At 36.6% G+C, this 20,405-nt stretch overlaps 2 protein-coding genes across 10 annotated transcripts in view; one reads left to right on the top strand and one right to left on the bottom strand.

Annotated features, from left to right (window-relative positions):
* The window catches only part of CSPP1 (centrosome and spindle pole associated protein 1), a 53,015-nt gene extending 39,408 nt beyond the window's left edge, over nt 1-13,607 (top strand). For 7 of the 8 annotated variants that reach the window (XM_087706975.1, XM_087706972.1, XM_087706973.1 and 4 more), the window contains 9 exons: nt 399-459; nt 576-699; nt 2,975-3,117; nt 4,590-4,724; nt 6,008-6,063; nt 7,565-7,631; nt 8,444-8,541; nt 8,821-8,971; nt 13,361-13,607. In XM_087706975.1, coding sequence (XP_087563101.1) covers nt 399-459; nt 576-699; nt 2,975-3,117; nt 4,590-4,724; nt 6,008-6,063; nt 7,565-7,631; nt 8,444-8,541; nt 8,821-8,971; nt 13,361-13,587 — 1,062 coding nt within the window. In that variant the 3' untranslated portion in view covers nt 13,588-13,607. Of the gene's footprint in view, nt 1-398; nt 460-575; nt 700-2,974; nt 3,118-4,589; nt 4,725-6,007; nt 6,064-7,564; nt 7,632-8,443; nt 8,542-8,820; nt 8,972-11,695; nt 11,769-13,360 lie in introns of all 8 variants that reach the window. The other variant, XR_015695625.1, reaches the window with a different exon arrangement.
* Nucleotides 13,608-15,340: 1,733 nt separating this feature from the next.
* ARFGEF1 (ARF guanine nucleotide exchange factor 1) overlaps nt 15,341-20,405 on the bottom strand; it is a 64,027-nt gene continuing 58,962 nt past the window's right edge. For both annotated transcript variants that reach the window (XM_087706969.1, XM_087706970.1), the window contains exons 36-39: nt 19,779-19,947; nt 17,837-17,975; nt 17,136-17,253; nt 15,341-16,813 (exon numbers count right to left, since the gene is read on the bottom strand). In XM_087706969.1, the coding sequence (XP_087563095.1) occupies nt 16,649-16,813; nt 17,136-17,253; nt 17,837-17,975; nt 19,779-19,947 (591 nt within the window). In that variant the 3' untranslated portion in view covers nt 15,341-16,648. The remainder of the gene's footprint in view (nt 16,814-17,135; nt 17,254-17,836; nt 17,976-19,778; nt 19,948-20,405) is intronic.

The following is a 20,405-nucleotide window of genomic DNA, read 5'->3' as shown; positions in this document are numbered from 1 at the left end:
CTGATAGGAATGGGAAGTTAATATAGATAGACGTATTTCTTTTTTTTAAAAAAGGAACATCCTTCCCATGCAGCATTTAAAATTAAGGAAATATCTATCATTAAAACCAATGGATTATTCATTTCTTAATACTAAATGTTATGGAAAGGACTGGGTTATGGTTATTGATAATGTAATTGAGAAAGGAAGGATTATATCTCTTTTTCCTGGTTATAGTTTCCCCCTTCAATATTTAATATTTAATTTAAAAATTACTTGAATATGAATTATATTGTTAGTATCATATGTAATCAGGCCTTAGAATGCATGACAGCAAAGCCAGTAAAAGTGAGCTATTTCCCCTCTTATGGATGAAAATTTTTCCCCAAGATAAATGTAAATTTAATTTTTTTTCCTAGGATGTCCCCAGAGCTCAATCCCCGCCAGTGCCAGCTAGAAGAAATCAGTTACGTGCATATGGTAAGAAATCTATAACTCTTCTTACTTTGGTTGTGTTAATGACCAGAATAAATATTTCTAAAGGAGAATGAATACTAGGCATTCTGTACCTAATTATTGTTATACTGAATTTGCAGAAGAAAAAAAGAATGTAATAAATGAACTTTCGGAGATGAGAAAGCAGCTCCGCAGTGAAGAGCGACGACTACAGGAACAGTTGTTTAGAGTACACAGTGATGATGATGAAATGCCAGGGAAAGGGTAAAGAGTTTGGTTTGTTACAAATCGTTTGATAAAATACACATTTCTTCTTGGGAAAGTAATGAATACTTTAATTCAGCAGGTCCTAACCTTTCCAGCTTGGGGTGGGGAGAGGAGATGGTTGTGTGTGAGTGAAGGGTGGGCGCATGTGCAACTCCATTTATACGAGCACACTTGCCTGCTGCTCATAGCAATAGCAATAGCAGTAGACTTATATACCGCTTCATAGGGCTTTCAGCCCTCTCTAAGCGGTTTACAGAGAGTCAGCATATTGCCCCCAACAATCTGGGTCCTCATTTTACCCACCTCGGAAGGATGAAAGGCTGAGTCAACCCTGAGCCGGTGAGATTTGAACCGCTGAACTGCTGATCTAGCAGTAGCCTGCAGTGCTGCATTTAACCACTGCGCCACCTTGGCTCATGCAAGTGGAGCTGTGCATGTGTGCTCTCCTGCCACTTCCACGGCCCGATTCCAAAACAGGCCGTGGCCTGATATTGGACCGTAGCCCAGGTGTTGGGGCCCCTGCTTTAATTAGCAGTAAGGATACTTGTATGGAGTTAAACATTTTAGAATGAAAAAGTATCTGAAGACAGTATTTGGTCTTTTGGTTTTCTATGTTTTGTTACGACAGATACATTACCATATATACTTTACCACACGTAGTTTTGTATGTGAACTGGTATCCTTTCATTAGGAGAGACCAAAAATACATTCTATAGAAAATTAAAGGAAAAACTTTCTATAGTTTTTTTCTTCTGGAGCTGCTCCATGGTGGAATATCAGATAGGACTGTGATGAATCTGGTTCCGAAGTAGTTTATGATCTAAAGAAATTCTGCTTTATAGTTAAACAATAACAACCAAACAAACCCATATTGTCAAGGTGAGGGATAACTCAGCGATTGCGAACCTTTTTTGGCTCACGTGCCAAAAGCGGGAGGAGTGCAGGGGGGTTGTGCGTGGGTGTGCCACACCCATAATGCAATGTGCGACCTACAGTGCACATGCGTGCATGACAGGCGCTCTCCCCCCCCCCCATTTTGTGCATGCTTTTTTCACCCTCCCCAGGCTCCAGAGGCTTTATAAGAGCCTGGGGAGGGTGAAAACAGCCTCCCCTCCGGAGGCCCTCCGGATGTTTCAGGAGCTTCCCTGAAGCCTCCGGAACGCAAAAACACGGCCCTACGAGCAAACTGGAAGTTCGGGAACGGACTTTAGGTTTGCTCGTAGGGACAGTTTAAGCCCTCTGGAGCCTTCAGGGAAGCATCCTGAAGGTCCCTGGAGGCTCCAGAAAACTAAAAACGGCCCTACGGACAAACCGGAAGTGACTTCCGGTTTACTCGTAGGGTCGTTTTTCGTCCTCTGGAGCCTTCAGGGAAGCCTCAAGAAGGCCCTGAAGGCTCCGGAGGGCTTAAACCTGCCCTACGAGCAAACCGGAAGTCCATTCCCGAACTTCCAGTTTGCCCGTAGGGCTGTTTTTTTGCACTCCGGAGGCTTCAGGGAAGCTCCTGAAGTCTTCGGAGGGCCTCCAGGTGGGCAGGGGAGGCTGTTATTGCCCTCCCCAGGCTCCTATAAAGCCTCTGTAGCTTGGGGAGGGTGAAAAATGGCCTCAAAAAAAGGCTAAAGTCAGCTGGCCAGCGCACACATGCATGCTGGCCAGCTGACAGGGCAACGCCTCACATGCCCTAACAAATGGCTCCGCATGCTACCTTTGGCACGTGTGCCATAGGTTTGCCATCCGGGGGCTAACTGATACAATCAGTGTGTTGATGGCTTCAAATAGACATTCCTAGATTTAAGCAATTTCTTAATTTGGTTCATTTTTAATCATTTGTATTTAGATTGGAGATTCAAGTTTTTCCAAGACATAATTAAACAGTTTCCTCCCTGGCTGCTTTATTTAATGAAATACTTGATATATTTAACTTTTTCATCTTGGAGATTATTTGTATTTCTTAATTTATAGCTACCATTAATAGCTAAACTTTAATGGAAACTATTTGCCTAAAATAACCTAAAACCTAAAATAATGCATGGCAATGCATATTGTCATAGGTATTGCTGCATGTAGTGTTTGTAATTAGTAAATTGTAAAAATTGGGTTCTCCATGTCTTTTATAACTGGCTTTCTAGAATTCACAAAATTGGAACATTTTTTCATTTTGTTTTAGACCCATTTTTATCATCTGTTTAATTCTAAATTTTCTTTTGATTTTAAGTGAACTTGTATATATTCGAAATTTGGATCATCTTTTTGCATGATTTGGTAACTTTCATAGGAAAAAAGATAAACAGAATTTGGATGTATTTGAAATGGCCAGACTCCGCATGCAAGCTCCAGTAAGGCGACCATCTTCAAAGGAGATTGCTGATCCTATTAATCTACAGAATTTCCGTGAATTTAATGAACTTAAATATAAAGGTTAGTTGACAAACTCTGAAATGATGTCAAAGAATGAAGCAACAAGCATCAAAATCATTTTTTCAGCATTTCTGTGTGTACCACAGTGTTCTGACCCCCTCCTCTGTCCAGTAACGAATGCCGAGACAAGCTTAATTGGAATGTACTTTAATTAGCAAAACACCAAAACCTTGATGGCTGAAAGCCAAGCAAACAAACAGATAAAGACCTTGGCAGCAACTCAGACAAACTCAGGCAGCAATAAACACAGATAAGGCTTGGCAGCAATCCAGCCAAGCCTTTACTCACAGAACTGTCCTCCAACATTCAATCCTGCGTTGACTTCTACAAAGAGGGCCGTGTGCACAAGTAGCTTTTATAGTCTGGAGAGTAGCCTAACCTGTACCAGCTGAATACAATCATCTCCTGTAATTGCATAATTGTTCCTGACGCCTAGTAGCTCTTCGATGACATGCATCCAGGAACAACTCACTGCTGGCTTCTGGATCATTCTCCCTTGTCTCCTCCCCACTGGTCCAAGGCTCAGGCGCCACCTGGTGGTCAACCAGTCTCTTTGTGGCCTGCTCGGAGTCGGAACCCTGTCCAGGATCCTCCACATCCTCCAGAACCGACTCATAGGGCCCCTCGCTGTCGGAGTCTGGTGGCAGCTCCAACGGCTCCTGCTGGGCCACAACACCACAGTAAAAACAAACATGAATTGTGTTCATAGTTTCTAAAAGCTATTCTATATGTAGTGATGCTAATAACATAGAGAGAAAATTTATCAGCACATAAATAGAAACTTGAAGCTTGCAAAGTATAAAATATTTTTATAACTCACACCCAGTGTAACCAAAACAAAAAACAGCGAAGAGTTCAATTGGAACTACAGTAGGTATGGAATATTGCCTGATGGATGACAAAGAAAAAAGAAGGGTAGTGTTGGGATCAAGGAAAGGAACAGAATAGGCTGGCTGAAATCGTAAACAAGGAAAACAAACCGAAATATTAATTTCACCTATCAAAAACAAGTAGTCCAAACAGGACTACTTATAAATAAAAAAAGCAAGAAATCTCCAAACTTTGCAAAGCAGGCATACACACCAAAAAATGAAGCCACTTGAAGAAAATAAAAACTAACCGAGGGTTTAGGAAATCCTGCAAAAGCCCATAGTGTAGCCCAGTGTTTCTCAACCTTGGCAACTTGAAGATGTCTGGACTTCAACTCCCAGAATTCCCCAGCCAGCAAATGCTTCAAGTTGCCAAGGTTGAGAAACACTGGTGTAGCCAATGATTTTTAACACAATTGAAAATGCACATAAAAAGATAAGACAAATCATCTCAAATAGTAATTGTTTAATAAAGTCATTGAATATATAGATCATTTGTATTTAGTCCACCCCTACCCCCTTGCCAAATTTTTCTGTTCAAAGAGTTATGTATGTTTGAAGAAAACGATATGAGACTTCTAAATGCTTTATTTTATGTTATAGATTCAGATACACGAGTAGAAACAAGACATTTATATCCTGATCCTCCCACCAATAATGATAGTCTGGACATTCAGCAGCTAGCATTGCTAAGAGAGCAAAAAAAGAAACTTAAAAAAATGAGGAGAAATGCAGAAGGTAAGCTAGGGCTCCTCAAACTAGGTGGATCTTTCATGGTTTTAATTTCACTCTGCAATCTTTATCTTGGTCTTTGCACATACCCAGTTATACCCCAAATATAACTATGTCAAGCGTGGAAAAATCAGAAGCACAGGCAGTTCAAATGAATATAAAGGTTTGTTGCAAGCTTATGCTCTATATGAGAATCTGAACTACTAACAGTCAAAACTAATTTGGGCAGAGTCAATGGAATTCAAGATGGGCTGGACTTAGATCTCTTGTGGCGTAAAGGGACTCAAGATTGATGACTTGTTTGACCCCTTCTTCGGGCTCAACCTGATGATCTCCTACAATTTATTATCTTAATAGAAGATCAGTGGATACCTATTGCTATTAGCTTTGAGTTTTGTCATATCACGGCTAATAGCTGCAGTATTTTTCTGCCATTGATGCTTGTGGGTTTTCCCCTACCTTCCTATGCTCCTCATAGTTACAGTATTCAAATTCTATGAAAAGATATCTGGAGACTCCATCTTGGTGATGATTTTGGGATATCAAAATTAACAACAAGAGAATCTTTGATTGGGGTTTTTAGATCTTGTGATATAGAATTGCACAAAATACTGTGTTTCCCCAAAAATAAGACAGCGCCTTATTTTATTTTGACCCCCAAAATAAGTGCTTAGCCTTATTTTCGGGGAGGTCTTATTATTTTTGAGGTGCAGGAAGCGGCGAGAGTGGTCACCTAATGGCTGCTGCTGCTGTTTGGCAATATTTTCAGGGAGAGGGCTTATTTTGGGGAAAGAACTTATTTTAGCGCATGCGCTCAAAAGTCCAATTGGGCTTATTATCCAGGGAAGTCTTATTTTCAAGGGAAAAAGGTACAAAAAATTAATAAAGTTGCAGAACAAATGTAAAAATACTATGTTAATACAATACCCATATTTTGGGGGTTGCAAATTGGCTGAATATTGATCAATAACTTATTTAAAAAGGAATTAAAAAGGAAAATCCTATTTGTACATAATTTCCTCAATAAATGTCTAATAAATTACAGGATTTGGTGATAACATTAAATTTTCTACTTTATTCCTGTTTCATTATCAATTTTTGTTTATTAGCATGTTATTTTAATAATTAACATTACCATTTCTCAGTAAAATTCTCCTGCTGTTGGTGTGATTTTGAATGCATGGCTTTGATAATATTTATTACATTCCTGAATTCTAGTGTTATGGAACACTGTCAGGGTCCTTTGGTTTTTAATTCTATTTTTCTTATCAATATATTTGCTTTATTAGGTTCCCTAGATTTTGATGAGCCGGTATCTAGCATCAGACCAAGAGACAAAGGATTGGTGAGTAACAATACAATAAACTTACTCATTTTTTTTTATTCCTTGTTGGAAATAATAATTTTGTGCACATGTACTAATTCATATTCCTTGAACTTTTGCCTTTTATATTCAGTTTCATTAGAGATTTCACTTTTTTTAATGAGGATTATAGTGCTAGGTTTTTCTGTGCAGGTCCCACCTAGTTGTCTCTATGACTTCTTTAATGGGTATCTAATTTGTCTAAGTTAAGGTGGTATCATGGGTTGCATGTATAATTTTCAAAGGCTTCGGTAAACAGTGCCTTTGAAAAGCAACAGTGAGGTCAGTGTGGGCTGGGATTTATATCGTGAACACTTATTAACAGTATTGAATAGTTGTGTCATTCTTACACATTTCACTGTAATTTGAAGGCTGAAACCTGGAAGAGTATTCTAAAGGATCTTTAGTTATCTTTTAAAAAACAATTTTAAAATGTTAAAATGTTTCCTCAGTAATGAGAGTTGGATATGTTTAACTCTTATATTTGATCAAAATGAATTTGATCATAATTGATATCATTATTTTGTATTTTTTGCAAACTGGAGATGTGAATATCAGATAAGCTGACACATAGAAAATTAAAGATATCTCACGTTGAAATAAAAATAGTAGAGTAGGAAAAGCTGCACAAAGGAGAACCAAAATGATCCATTGAAGTAGATCCATTGTTAGGAAAGTTTCAACTATTGAAAGGCACTGAAAGTTCACTTCCAAATTGTTTCCAAGAAAACCAAAGAGAGATATTCATAACACATTGAGTTCAGCTGAAATGAAATTTTACTTTTAATAAGGAGACACAGAAAAAGATTACATTATAATATTAGAGAAATAAGATAGAAATCATTCTCGCTATACTGGATTTCAGTGTTGTGTGTGCCTAGAATGGTAATGAAAAGAAAGTAGCTCTTTAACTGTTTGTAGTTAAATTGAAATTTATTACAAAACAGGATAGTTGCCAATTAGAGAAGAGATTAGATAAATTAATCCTTTAAAAGGGGTACATGACTACTGGCTAGTAGTCTTGATAGTTATTAATTGACTTCACTATTAGGGTTTTTCCTCCTTCAGTGCCAAGTGAACCTGTACAGATTCTATCGCACTTCCACCCTGCTTGTGGCTGCACAGAGGCATCTTGTTGATTGGATAAATACATCTTTGCTGTGATTCATTGGAACTTTATTTTATTCCTTCACTTAGTAAAATCTATTCTGAATGAATAGTTATTTTCAGAGTAGATTAAATACGTGCAAAATGAAAGATATATGGAAATGAAATTGTGGCTTGCTTTTTAAAAGGTAACTTTTCAGTACTGCATTACATTTATTCAGTAATATATTAAGTCAAGATCCAGATTACTGGAGCTTGACTTACTAGATTGGAAGGCTATTATAGGAACAAGTAGGAATAATAGAAAACTATTATCAATGTTAAACAAAATAGACTGTTGATTTGACTTGAGTTTTCTGTTGCTTTTCATTTGTAGATTAGAGATGCAGACTCAGATGGACTTATGAAAACATCACTCCTGGAATCTGAGAGTGCTTTTATTGGTGAATTTATCTTTTTAGTATTTTTATATTTGACAGACTACTTATCAAGAAGAGCTATCTTGTATGTGTTGCTGCATTCCCTTCAGGTTTATGCAGCATTTTAGTTACAGCTAATATTTATTGTTTGTTTGAAAGGCATATATCATCCTATATTTGTAGGAATAAAATCAATTGATTGTCAGATATTTCAGTTTTTTGAGTTTCTATTGATACATTTAATAGTTTTCCATTATTTGGAGGTATAGCGATAGCAGTTTGAATGTAGTGTGTTGAAGCATCTTCTAAATTACAGCTCTTCAATGAATGAAGCTACTGGAGACTTTTTCGGTCTAGTTTTTTTCATAATACAGTAGTCCTCAACTTATGACCACAATTGAACCCAACATTTCTGTTGGTAAGTAAGACAATTGTTAAGTGAGTTTTAGACCATTTTATGACCTTTCTTCCCACAGTTGTTGTGAATCACTGCTGTTGTTAAGTGAATCTGGCTTCCTCATTGACTTTGCTTAAGGTCACAAAAGGTGATCACAGGACCTCAGGACACTGCAATCATCCTAGATATGAACCAGTTGCCAAGCATCCAAATTTTGATCACATGAGCATAGGGGTGCTGAAATGGTTGTAAGTGTGAAAAATGGTCATAAGTCATTTTTTCAGTGCCATTACAACTTTGAATGATCACTAAATTAATGGTCGTAAGTTCAGGATTACCTTTTATGGTTAACTAATATAGTTCAAAAACTAGCTTTACAATTTCACTATTGCTTAAAAATCCAGTATGAACTTATATTTTTGACACTTGCTTCTCCTAGATACGGATGGTGAAACTTATCCAATTTTAGAAGAGCATCACTACTATACAACTCCTTCACCCCCTGTATCGGCAAGAGAAAGAAGGAGAGAGAAGAAGGTAAAGGAATTTATTGGATTTTTTCCCCATTGGTGCTTTGTGCACCTAAGTCTTGTTGAAGTAAAATTCTACCAACTGTTTATTTTAATACACCTTATTCAATTAAATTCATTCTCATTCTCATTCTTCCTCCCTCCCTCCCTCTCCTGATGAAGTAACTAGCATTTTCTTTATAATATTTCTGTGTGATGTGCAAATTTTTGATTATTTTGGCAATTCCAGTAATGTTGACTTGATAAGCATTTCATAATAATTCAATCAAATTCTCTGTATCTTCAGGATGATGCTTTTTATAGGGTGACTCCACCACCACAATTGGACAACAGCTCTCTCCACTCAAATTCTAGTCTCAATATAGATCAATTAAAAGTCAGAAATGAAGAAAGACTGCAAAGATTAAATGAACTACATAAGAATGCTGCTCATATAGGTATGATCGCTTTATTGAATGTTAGGACAGAAATTATTGAAGAATTAAACATTTTGTTAGATTTGGAAGAACTGATTAATACAGTGTGAGCAAACTTTATCTAGATTAACTTTTCCCAAACTTGGTAGCTTTCAGATATTTGCAGCTCATCTTGTAGGATTCTCAGAAATTGTTGAGAAACTAGAAACTAGCCATGGATTCTTGGAAGATGACCTGCACAGTTGGTACCCATTGGATGGGAAATGCTAGCCAAGGGCAAAGTATTTCATATATACTGCACACCCAGAATACATGGCTAATGTGCTACCAAGGCTAAACTGCACAGAACACAAGAGTGCTGCATTGCATTACTCTTCCTTCCCACATTCAGATTTTTAACATACGCAAGTGCATTAACATATAAAATGGAATGGTGTGGGTGGGGGTAATTGCTCTGGATTTTCTTTGTAGCCTTGTAATTAAAAGAAGAAACGACTAAAGCAGAAAAAAACAGGTAGCTGCAGATCAATTTAGGCAACAAGTTAGTTGTAGCCTCCTTTCACTGTTGGATTCATTTGAATGTAGTCCTATATTTATATCACAGACAGACCTACCGAATTTTAAGAGGTCTTTAAGTCTAATTGTATGAAGGTAATTTAAAGGTAGAGGCTTCCAGTGAGGGAGAGTCTCTCCCAGTTATTGATTTCATTGCCACCTTGCTGTTACTGTTACTGTTCTTAATAGTCATCATCTGAAATATATTTTCCTTAATTTAATCTTATTAGACTGAGTCTTCACTTCTAGATCACCATACACAAATATTTCAGTCTTATGCATAAGATATTTAAATGCTATGAAGAGTAGTATCACCATATTTTCCTTCAGTCCTTTTCTTCTTGAGGCAAGAGACACCCAATCCCATCAATTTTGTTGTTGTATGGCTGTATTGTATGTTGTTGTATTTATACCAGTCATATATTTTAATGCTAACCCCCTCAAAGTATGATGCTCAGAGTTGGATACAATCCACATTTAGAACATGTTCTGATAACATTTCGATACAGAATTTGAGTATGGCCTCTACTATGATACTATGTGGAGGGATTTCAATGAGCATCTTTTCTTCAGCTTTGCAGCCTTTACCTTTAATTTTTCAATTTGAGATTATAGATGTCAGACTGCCAACCTTAGCTGGCTCATACTTGGTTTCCCAGACACTTATGACCTGGCACAGGGCTGTTTGCTTTTGTTTTTACAATAAGTGCACGAATAAAAAAAGGAAAGGACAAGGATCAGGGGAAAAGAACAGGATGTAAGGGTATGTAGGAATCACCTTGGGGCATGGGGGAAGAGCTGCAGTCTATATAATGGATAACTGTCCCTAATTTTGGGGAGCCTAAAAGTGAAGTAAATAAGGAGTATTTCCAAACTTGCAGATTCTGTTAATGTAATCCTCTAATAATCTTGTAATACTGCAATATTACTACTACCACCACCGTGGTTGCACAGTGATTAGAATGCGGTATTGCAGGCTAACTCTGCCCTACAGCCAGGAGTCTGATTTTGACCAGCTCAAGATTGACTCAGCCTTCCATCCCTTCAAGGTCAGTAAAATGAGGACCCAGATTGTTTGAGACAATATGTTGAACTGTAAATTGCTTAGTGCTGTAAAGCACTATGGAGCAGTACATATTGTAGATTTAAATGCTATTGCTATTGCTAATAAAGACAGATCTAGTACTCCTGGTTATGTTTCTTGTCTAGACTACGTTGCAAAGCTGACATCAATCTTACAAGCATAAAAGTAATCCTACCTATGTTCATTGTTATTCTCCCCAAAAGCAGGAAGAGTCCCTTCTGAGATGCTTTCACCACTCCTCTTCCGTCAGACTCAAATTTTGTTTCTCACACTGTAGGCTGAAAAACAGGCTCTTCCTCTTTTCCAAGGACATTGCCACATTCCATTATATAGAATGCCAGCAGTAGTACAGTTTTGGAACTACTTCAGTGGCCAACTTGAGAAAAGCTAACTGGCTCTGATGAATGCTAATAATTGTTATGAGATAGCCATACACTTGTGCAATTCGATCTGAAGTTTTGAGGAATAGAAAGACTAATGATGCAGAATATATAGGATGCATACAATCAGTAGAATTGCCTCCTTTTCTGGATTACCATTAGTGGAATTATAAATTGAATTTCTCACTGGAATTCTGTGATCAATCAGTAAACATCATCTTAACCCTTTGTTGCAGCATGCATCTGATTTATAATCAACTTATCATTGATTGCATTGAAACTAGCCTTAACTACTTAATTCAGGGGTGTCAAACTGGCTGCACATGGGCTGGATGCATCACACGCAGGCCATGCCCACCCCAGCACAGCGAATGCAAAAACTTTCGTGATATGTTGCATGACATCAATGTAACATGGCGAGTTTGACACCCGTGACTTAACTTGTTCTTTAAATTTCCTGACTATCCTCCTCCAGTCAGAATGCAAATTGGCTTTTCTCAAATTTGTATGTCTTTATTTGAAATTTCAACTGGGATTTTTCTGAGCCAGGCTTACCATTCTTCCAAGATAATTTTGATCTCCCCCACCCCGCTTTATGCAGTCTACAAATGTGTTGAAATTTCCCTTCACCAGGAAGCATTATATAGCAGGTACTATCACCATAAAGAAACCAATGAGATGTTGAAAAAGATTTTCCTGCAAATATCATATATTCTTTCTTGATAGGTTAGCATATTCCATCACCAAAATCTGGACTGATTTTTGACATTTTCTTTGTAGAAAGGAAGTGATAGTCAGGGTGAGTAACTGACAAAATTTAGTTTCTTTTAGTTATCTTTTAGATAGACTCATAGATATTTGAAGATCCTTTTTGAATTCCAGTTTCTCAATGCAGCAAATGCCAAAAAAGATTTCTGTTCATAGAGAAGCTCTTCTGGGTGCATAGAGAAGCTTTTCTTTGGTGAATGCTACCATGTGCTATTCAAACATTTGATTTTTTCAATCATTTTTTTAAAAAAAACAGCTTCTGCAAACCAAGAAAATTATTCTTTCTTTGGAACCTCAGTGGTATATATTGCTCCTAGGTGAAATTCTGTATAGTATAGAGTCTTAAAACCTCCTAAGAGTCTATATTGAGTTGGACCTATTTTCAAATTTGACATAATTATTTATTACTGAAGCTGCAATTTCAAGAAGAATCTTTATTGTAGTTTGACTGTGTTTATTGATTGGCTTGATTAAAATTAATTTATTCATCCATCTTTTTGAATTAGATATGAAACCATAGACCCAAAAATACTCAAATGTGATACTTGTCTTTCGTATACACAGATTGGTGCTCCGAACCTCCACCTATATGTTTTAGAAAGGACTGGAAAAGTATCCAGTTTGATGCATATGCAGATTTTTGTTTGCCTGGGGTTAATTATCTTTTAATTTTACACTTTTAGTAATTTATTAGTTAGTACTAATTTGTTTTATATAGATACCTTTATATATAGATAAATCTATTCTTCCCTCCATGCATACAATATTTCTTGTACCCTTGGCTGCTGTACAATCCCTGAGCATCATAGAGCCTCCTATATATTTTGTTGGCAAGGTATTTTTTCTTCAAATGCTTCATCTTGTTTTTTCTAAAAGTGTCTTACGTTGTTGTGGCCAAAAACTTCTGTGTCAAAAGAGTGAAGATTTGTAAGTTTTCTTTTGCATACCTGAGATGTTGACTTTTATGATGACATTGAAGAAAAGTGCTGTTTTGATAATTCTCCCATGCAAAATCATTATTGTATAAATAATGTTCTTCTATGGATAGGGACACCAATGTCAACTAAATGTCAGTAGGTCATTTATGGTGACTCCTGGTTTCTGTTTTGTACATCTGACTAGTTTTCAGGCCATTCTAGCAGAATTTTTTTCTTAGTCTTCACCATAGTCAGCAAGTAATTGAAACCTAAAGAAAGATTGGTTATTTCAGCAAGTCAACCTTGAAATAATTTTCCAAATTGATCATGAAGTCCCTATGTGACCAGGAGTGCCTGAAGTTTTGCATACAGGTGTATGTAAGAAATATGGCAAAAAGGGGAGTTGGGTCCTCCAGTGCTGTTTTAAGGCCTAGTATGCAGTTGGTTTTGATCACCTTCATACTTACCTTAGAAACGCCATTTCCCATCCTTCTGTGTCAAGTAGCATTATTTGACCAGTCACTCCAGAATAAGGAAATACTGAAAATCTGAAGTACCCCAATTGGGCAAGTTGTGCTGATCTTGCTGCATTTTTATTCCACAGAAGTCCTCTGTAATACTGAAGAATGAATAATTTGGTCACTGAAATATATGGTAGGATACGAAGTATGACTTCATATATTAACATTTATTTGTTTTCCTCAAGCTGATGACATTTCATTGGGGAATGGTGACGACATCCTGAAGGAATTACTTCCTAGAGATGGCAGAAGATCCAGTTCGATTGATTCTGTGGCAACTGAGCCATGGCTTAGACCCGGGACTTCAGAAACTCTTAGAAGACTCATGGCTGAGCAGTCAAGTCAAGCTAAACCAACTTCTGAGAAGAGCATAACATTCAATTGGCAGGGGCTGTCAACTGCCCATGGCTAAATAAACTTGTTTTAAAGCTGTTTGTGCCTTTCAAAAGTTTCACTATTGCACTTTTATATTCATACTTGATTGTGAAAACAATTCCTACTTTGTTTAATTATTGATACATTACTGATAACCTCTAAATTTGGAAATATATTACCACAGTAAATTTTCATGACAGCTTCAGAGTATAGCTAAACATATAATTTAGAGTACATTTAATGGTACTGAGGCAAAATTTATTTTTGGGTTATTATTTTTCTCTGAAAAAGTACCTCAAGACTTCTGCAAGATTTGAGAAATATGACCTGAATGTAATCAAATAAAATACTGTGGCTTATTGTTCTTAGACATGCAATAGACGTTTAGGGACTACCCAGAATTTAAATTCATTGCTGCTTTACTTCTAGCCCACAAATTTTATCTAATCATTTGTTCTAAAATGCTGTTTTTTTAATATGTATATATGTGTTCCCAAATGTCAATAGTGAATTCTATAAATGTATTTATGTTCATGACTTAAGATGACAAAAATTATATTTTTATCATGATTCTAATGAAGTATTTGTGAAGATGGATATTTTGTGAAATGAATAAATTGTCTTTAATAATTAAATCTCTGGAGTTTTCTTGATGATGCTTCTTTTTCATTGCAGTAGAAATGGCATGTTCATTGAATTTCATTATGGAACTAAATTCTGTCTGAACTGTATTAAGTGTAGTACAAATTTGTTGATTTGTTAACCCCTTCACATTTATTTGGAAGGAAAAAATACAAATATTACTGATGGCAAAGCTGCAGGGCTTTATCAATACAAGTTCCTTTTTGTGTAAACAAGATGTTTACATAGTATTCAATATTTAACAGTATGTGTAATATACCATTAAAATGGACTCTTTTCCAACAAGAAATCAGTTTCCCAACTATAAAATCTGGAAGGCTGGATGGGTAGAAAAAGATACCTTGAAGAATTTTCTGATCACCTAAATATAACTTTTTCCTTTCCTTCACCAGGATGTAGTTCTCCTTTATTGAACATTTAATTGTAACAAAAAACAATTGCTTTTAGGCAAATATACAGGGAAACAGAAGAGAAGCTATAATAGCAAAATACAGTAATTTATAATGTCAGTCATTGGCAACGTCATTGGTTACTAACCCCTTTTCCTCCAAATAGGGAGGGATTATTGAGTCATTTGGGGTCCAAAAAGTACTTCATAATACTTCAGAGCTGGAGAAGCTTCTTGGATGAGAAGTGAAACGTCTTCAAAGAAAAACCAGAAAGTCCAGTTGCCTCTTGAACAAGCACCTTTGGTACTTCATTGTAAGTTTAGCTCCTGTCCTCAATTGCCTAGTGCAAAAAGGAAAGAGATGTACTACACTGGTTTTCCCAAGGGAATAGTATTTTCTCAGAGTAGGCTTACCCTTCTGCCTCATTTGAAATCCTTGATTTACAGCTACTCTATAGCTATAAGATCCAGCAGTCTTGTTCTCATCACAGGCTGGGAAGCTGCTGCCTGCCTTTTCTGCTCAAGCCACTTATTGGATGATGAAGCTACTACCCTTGATCAACTATCCAACATTTGCCGTATTGGCCCTGTCTTGTTTTTTTGCCTGGCTATTGGAGAGATTTTTGCATGAGGGTCAGTTCGAGGCAGCCTTCAGTTCTGCCGTTCTGTATGTGAGACAGAATACTGTCCTAGATCTTGATTTAGCTACAGATTTTCCAAAATAAGATGATTTTGAACTGAAAAATAGAAGGAATGATACTTAAGTTAAATTCTTTAATGACTTGCAAACATGCTGAAAGCAGTTTGCTTCAGCACTGTTAACCATCATTGTTAAACTTTTAAGTTTCTTGAAACATTAAAACAAGTAGTTTTACATTGCATTGGTTTTCATTGCACCGATGAAAGAATTCAAAAACTTTATTGACTTATAACCTGATTAGAATATGCCAGATGAGAACCAATATTGTACAGAAAGTTGTACAGAATTTACATAGAAAACTTTACAGAGCTGTACCATATACATTTTTCCATCTGAAAAAATTTTCTACATCCACTGTAAGACAGAATGCTTGACAATCTTTTCTTTAACCATCAGAGCACAATTCACAGTATGAATACATTTCCAATAAATTTAAAACCATCCCTAAACCATGCCAGATTTGTTACTTGAATATATTTAACATTACATTCTGTACACAGAGTGAAATCTACATCAAACAACCCCACCCCACCCCCGAAAGGTGACATAAGATAAAACCTAGACTCATTTGCAGTGATTCAAGTTCCAGCCCAGAAGGATCGTTGCAATGGCTTATTATATTTAAAAGCCCTATCACAGGTATATTACAAACAGTTAAGCCAGTTGTGACTTTTTCAATCTCTGCCCTTCATTAAAGTTAGCAGGACTAACTTTTAGGATACAGATCAAATCAATCACAACATAAACTCAGACTAGTGCATTTGGTAAACAAATGTATGGGTTTCTATGAAATCATAAAAGAATGCAGGAAGAACTATATAGTGTTTGTAATTTTATATTACAGACCTGCACTCTTTTCAGTTTTTTCACTGAAGAATGATTACCTATATCTCAGCTTGAGTGTGCAGATTTTTTTTCAGAATAAGAATTCCATAAAATTGCTAGATCTCTTAACTAGTGTTTTCCTGTGCTCTCAGTACAAACCATTCTTTCAAATACAGTTCTCCTGAGTTGAACTCTATGGAAGTTCAAACTTTTTAAGTGTTAGTTCTTTGGGTACATATCTTAAGTTCACAGCCATCATAAATATACACACGCATACACATACACATAATATGTATGCATGTCTGAATAAGAGGACATCACAGTCCAAGCTGACAATAAGACTGTTTAAAACTGGCTCAATGCTCAGCACAAGCCAGGAAAGGGAGGAAGAAAAATCCACTGGAGAATTAAAAGTTTTGCAAGCCTAAGTTACAGCTTTACTCTATACTGTGAACCTATAGATGCCCACACTGCCATATAGAGACCCTCATCATGAACATCCAGTGCAAGTTGATTTGGTTCTTAGTTTCCTTAGTTATACTTCTACTGCTTGGCTACATCTTCCTCTTGATCTGCTGGCTGAGATATTTGGAAAACAACTCCAATTCGTAGAAAAAATCTTCTCAAAACAGCCCGGAGTTCAGGAATCAGATCAAATTGCATTATTTCACACAAAAGTGGATAGTAGAAAGATGCATGAGCTTTGAACTAAGGGAAAAAAAATTCTATTAAGTTTTTGAACGAGTAAATGCACTAATTCAAACATTACAATAAAAATTATCTAGGTGTCAGATTCCTCATCCCATTTTCTGAAGGAACAAATGTTCATGGTCTTATTGGCACTGAAGTACTGATACCAGAAAAGGGTGAAAAAGGCAAATGGCAATATGACATGAATGGATTGGAATGTTTTTATTCCTCAACAATGGAAGGGAATCTATCCTAAAACTGGTTTATTACAATTAGGATATGTTGTTTGTAAAGAAAAAAACCTGGGCTCAATCCTTAACTATTCAGAATGCTTACTTACCCGATCATCACTTATCTTCAGAACCTTTGTTAAGAATAAAAGTAACAGGCTTGTCCAAGCTTCCCGGTGACTCTCTGAGGTCAAAGTGAGGAAGTAGCTGAGAGCTTCCCTGCAGACACTACAAGCAACATGCAACATAAAACCAAAGTTTAGTTGCTTATTTTCAAAACAGAATCCTTATCAGAAAAACTGCATATTCAGAAAGATAATTCAATAATCACATCCTACACCAACACATTAAAAGGAACATCAGTAAGCCCAAGTATACTTAAAAGTTAGACAAAACACTTCAGCATATTGTAAAGCTGTCAAGGAGCAGCTGCAATGGATTGTTTCACTGATTACTGAATGGATGGTCTCATCTCAAAGATGCTTACAGCTGGCAGTCAATTTTTCAGATATTGGTAAGTAGTAAAAGGAGAAGGAAGGAGTGAGATCATAGGCCTGTTTACTGAACCACTGAACAGCAATAATAGAAAATATTCCCAATAAGCAAAAAGTTAGATCTAGAGAAATGCTGATAGACAATGACTTATTGGTTCTTTCTTTTACTGTCTTTCCAAGATTCTTCTTTTGAAGAACTTTGCTAAATGGAATCATCTGTGTCATGAGGTTAATTTCTGAAAATTAATCAATTCAGTATGTCTTTAAATTTTTAACTACTGTTATGAAACCAGGTAAAAGCTATGAACAAGCCATACTTTAGTAATCGTTGTTGCACTTCTTCCCAGGCATCTTTGCGACTCTCATCCATGTACATGCGGAATAGTATACGTAACCCACAGGCAAGACTGCTAGTCTCCTGTTTTAAAAGATTAGGCTTCGATTTCCCTTTGAAACCTGCCAAAACAATATCTGTTATTTAGATTTTATTGACTATCTAAAAATCAGCACTTGAATTTAAAAAAAAATGGACAAAAATGGCTATTGCATAGGCTATTCAGATTCCCTAATCAGGATGCTTCTAAAATTCTACAGGAGTGGGAGTTGGATTTGAATTAATATCATCTTTTTAAGCAAAATGTTTTACTCCATATGGTGCAGCAGCTTTGTGCCAGGCCAGGGTGGTTGGGACTTTCTGGGTCACGGTGGCTTTGCACCACACTGTAACTCAAGGGATTCTTAAGGCCCAGAGTTGCAGTGGATCAAGAAACTCTCCTGAGCCACAGTATATTCTTTCTTGTCTCTATCTATAAGCACACCCTGTATTCTCTTTCCCTGGCCTTCCAGAACTCACTAACTTCAATTGAACAATGGTGGTTAAATGCAGCACTCCCGTCCCAACTCAATGTGGCCGATGTTAGGCCTCCCAGGGCCCCTCTCCCTCTCTCTCTCTCTCTCTCTCTCACACACACACACACACCATGGCACCTCTGCACTCTTTATCTGGGACTTCCTCTGCTTCTCAGTTAGTGAATAGGACATCTTGAATTACGATAGCAACTGGGCCTGTTAGGATTGCTGTTGCTAAGTGATGTAGCCATATGTTACGCTGCATCACTCAGCAGCAGAAATTCATGTCTAATTGTAGTCATCATCCTCTCTTTTCCTAGCATGTCTCTTAATGCCTGCTTTGTTCCTGCTCACCAAACAATACATTTTGTAAATTAAAAAGAACAAAGAAACACTGCCATTTGTTAAATAGAAGTTCTGTGATTGGTTATATGAATGGGTGCAACTATGTTGTGAATGAACAGACCCCTCTTCCCTCACATCCATTTTGGGGCTATGGAATCTCAAAATTTAATGCATGCACATGTGATGAAAAATGCTAGTGATACAGCACAACATTCAGTATTTATATATAATTTTTGTTGTTACAAATTATGGTTACCCATCTGAAAATATTTAACTATTTAAATAAATGAATTATTGAATCATAGTCATTGAAGAAGTGATGAGTGAACAACAAAGGCAAATCCAAAATTCATATTCCTCTAAAACTTTCAGAATAAAAAATATGGGTTACAGATGTCAAGACAAGATGAAATGTTTCTGTTATCAGTACAACTTGAAGCTATTGCTGTTTTTCATCTATAATTTTACTATGCCACATTAAAATAACTTACTGTACAAGTAGACTTCAATGTAAAACCATTTGTTTAGCTACTGTTCAAAGTTATGATGGCAGTAAATGAGAAAGATTTACCATCAGTCTTCAGAATTCTGGCTATCGCAGTATCTCTGGAATCATGTGAGTGACAGCTGTGTCCTCAGTGCCCAGTTTATAATTACAATGTTGCAGCAAGTTCTAGCCACATGATTACAATGTCCAGACTGACTTCCCACAAGCAAAGACAATGCAGAAGCCAACAGGAAGTTGGAAGTTATTCCTGCCACTTTTTCACCAACCTATCCTTTCTACCTTCTACTTGCAACTGCCTGTGCTCTCACATGCAGCTGCTTATCTGGAGTCTCATCTCTTCTCATAACAAATTGCATGTTACTGGAATAATAATGGCAATTGTGACTATCGGACTGTCGTTAAGCAATGTGGTCAACTTAGGTTACATTTTACGACAACACTTGCTTAGTGATGGAAAATCAAGTCCTAATTTCTGTTGTAAGCTGAGGACTACCGGAATAGTATTTTTCTGTAACATTCATCATTTAAAGTCTTTAAAATTAGCAAGAAAGACTTACCTGCTTTCCAAAGTGCAGTTCTTTGCTCATTATTTGAGTTGAAAGCCTTAGCAAATTTATGAGATTCTAATAAACAATCCAGGAGTTTGAAAAGCTGCTGTGATGTTAAAAAACGATACATTCCTTGATCTTGTGTGTCCACATGAACATTAAAGTCTACTGCATCCCTCTGGAAGGAAAGGAAAGGAAAGGAAAGGAAAAGGGAAAGGGAAAGGGAAGATTAAGTTTTATTATAGTTAGCTTTTTGGGTGTCACAATGAATATCAATATGGTTTCCAGCTGTTGAGAACAAACTGATTTCATCAAGATATCATAAATAAATCTCAAATATTAAACCTGAATTTATGGCATTAATGAATTATATTAGAACATGTTGATGCAAAATGCTAATGTTTAAAAGATGTAATTGACCTTACTTAGTTACTTAGCCTTCAGAGTAAATCAGATACAAGAAATGTTGTTCATTATTTTGAGTTGATGTCTGCATGCAGATTTTGCCTACTGTATTCTGAAGTCTGCTAAATGAGGAATCTGTTCAATTGACATTTTACTCTAAGTAAATTTACAACTATGTGGAAAATGATTGTTGGCTTACCTGAACGGTCGTTCTCTGGGCGCTTCGGGAGA

This window comes from Thamnophis sirtalis, unplaced genomic scaffold (genome assembly GCF_051295495.1).
Source record: "Thamnophis sirtalis isolate CommonGarterSnake01/CBP01778 unplaced genomic scaffold, rThaSir2_p1.2 scaffold_2, whole genome shotgun sequence".
Taxonomy (NCBI): Eukaryota; Metazoa; Chordata; class Lepidosauria; order Squamata; family Natricidae; genus Thamnophis; species Thamnophis sirtalis.
The sequence above is the reverse complement of the archived record's forward strand: the minus strand, read 5'-3'. Positions and strand labels throughout refer to the sequence as shown.